Source organism: Mandrillus leucophaeus, unplaced genomic scaffold (assembly GCF_000951045.1).
Source record: "Mandrillus leucophaeus isolate KB7577 unplaced genomic scaffold, Mleu.le_1.0 Scaffold246, whole genome shotgun sequence".
Classification (NCBI taxonomy): Eukaryota; Metazoa; Chordata; class Mammalia; order Primates; family Cercopithecidae; genus Mandrillus; species Mandrillus leucophaeus.
The window spans coordinates 725,190-727,334 of record NW_012102543.1 but is presented as its reverse complement, the minus strand read 5'-3'; the positions used below and the strand labels follow the sequence as shown (position 1 = coordinate 727,334).

The following is a 2,145-nucleotide window of genomic DNA, read 5'->3' as shown; positions in this document are numbered from 1 at the left end:
GGAAGGTGAGGCAGGAGAATTGCTTGAACCCGGGAGGCGGAGGTTGCAGTGAGCGCAGATTGCGCCATTGCACTCCAGCCTGGCGACAGAGCAAGACTCCGTCTCAAAGAGAAAAAAAAGGCCAGGCATGGTGGCTCACGCCTGTAATCCCAGCACTTTGGGAGGCCGAGGAGGGCGGATCCCTTGAGGTCAAGAGATGGAGACCATCCTGGCAAACATGGTGAAACCCCGTCTCTACTGAAAATACAAAAATTAGCTGGGCGTGGTGGTACAGTCCTGTAGTCCCAGCTACTCGGGAGGCTCAGGCAGGAAAATTGCTTGAACCTGGGAGGCAGAGGTTGCAATGAGCGGAAATGGCGCTACTGCACTCTAACCTGTCCACAGAGTGAGAGTCCGTCTCAAAAAAACAAAACAAAACAAAAAAAGAATGTATCAGAACACTTAAAAAACTATTAGATACCCATCTGGATTCTCAGTTTGGTCTAAAAAGATTCGTTCGTTTGGTATTTAATTTTTGGATATTAACTGAACCTGAAAATTTTTTTCTTCCTTTGTATGTATTCCTACATGATTGTAGGAGTCTATCCTGAACTTGGATCATGTACATTTTGGAAACTTATTTTAGAAAAAATTTAAGTTGTAAGAATTCTCAATGAACACACAGAAAACAGGGTCTTTGCCAACTTCTTTGGGTAAGAAAAGTTCAGAATTTTGCAGATACTCTAAAAATGAAAGTCAGCAAAGAAGGCATAATAAAATTGTGAAGTTTTCAAATAAAATGATTTGTCATGTCCTTTTTTCTTTAGACTGCTGCAGTAAGAATGTCTTTTCCCCCTCATTTGAATCGCCCTCCCATGGGAATCCCAGCACTCCCACCAGGGATCCCACCCCCGCAGTTTCCAGGATTTCCTCCACCTGTACCTCCAGGTAAGTTTGTTGATACTGTTTTTTGTCGTTAAACTTGTACTTTTGTCTTTGTGATATTAACTTCAGGAAAATGTTAGATATGTGACTGTTAGTGAAGATGCCTCTCAGCATCGTTTGGAAAATGTGGATGTCTCTTTTTCCTATAGCAGTAGCTTTTATATCTGACTGAGGATCAAACTCATCTACAAAGTTTTTTTTTTTCCTCATCTGGAAAGTTTTTTTAAAATTCTTTTTTTTTTTATTTTTTGAGATAGAGTCTTGCTCTGTCACCCTGGCTGGAGTGCAGTGGCATGATCTCAGCTCACTGCAACCTCCACCTCCTAGGCTCAAGCAATTCTCTGCCTCAGCCTCCTGAGTAGCTGGGGTTACACATGCCTGCCATCATGCCTGGCTAAGTTTTGTATTTTTGGTAGAGACAGGGTTTCGCTATGTTGGCCAGGCTGGTCTCGAACTCCTGGCCTCAAATGATCCGCCTGCCTCTGCCTCCCAAAGTGTTGGAATTACAGGTGTGAGCTACTATGTCCGGCCTAAAAATTCTATATTTAAAAAAATGGGTAATACATACACATTGTTCAAAAACAAACAAAAAATAAAGTAATACAGTGAAAAATTTTCCTCATATACCCCCATAACTGCTGTTGCTATCCCCTTACTAAAAAGGGAAGCAATAAGGTTATTAGTTTTTTCTTTATTTTTCCAGATACTTTAAAGTGTGTATTATAAGTCAATATAAGTAAAGATTTATGGAGTTAAAAAAAAAATGTTCAGACCCTGCTCCAACCCCCTGAATCAGATCCTCAGAAATTGGGGCTCAGGAATCTTAATTTTTAACACGTTCACAGGTAATTTTTGGCACTCATTTAAGCATGGAGAATCCACATTTGAGAACTATTATCCTGAAGTACATAGTTAACATTGCTTATGCTGGGTGTGATTGTGTGTGTCTGTTGTCCTGGCTACTCAGGAGACTGAGGTGGGAGGATGGCCTGAGCCCAGGAGTTCAAGTCCAAAGAGTGAGACCTCATCTTTGAAAAAATGATTATCTTTGCTTGTAAGAAATTTTTCTTTTTTCTTTTTTTTTTTTTTTGAGACGGAATCTCTCTCTGTCGCCCGGGCTGGAGTGCAGTGGCCGGATCTCAGCTCACTGCAAGCTCCGCCTACCGGGTTCACGCCATTCTCCTGCCTCAGCCTCCCAAGTAGCTGGGACTACAGGCGCCC

At 42.0% G+C, this 2,145-nt stretch overlaps 1 protein-coding gene across 2 annotated transcripts in view; it reads left to right on the top strand.

The window, feature by feature from the left end:
• The window catches only part of RBM25 (RNA binding motif protein 25), a 73,745-nt gene that overhangs the window by 19,467 nt on the left and 52,133 nt on the right, over positions 1-2,145 (top strand). For both annotated transcript variants that reach the window (XM_011983105.1, XM_011983106.1), the window contains one exon: positions 807-927. In XM_011983105.1, coding sequence (XP_011838495.1) covers positions 822-927 — 106 coding nt within the window. In that variant the 5' untranslated portion in view covers positions 807-821. The remainder of the gene's footprint in view (positions 1-806; positions 928-2,145) is intronic.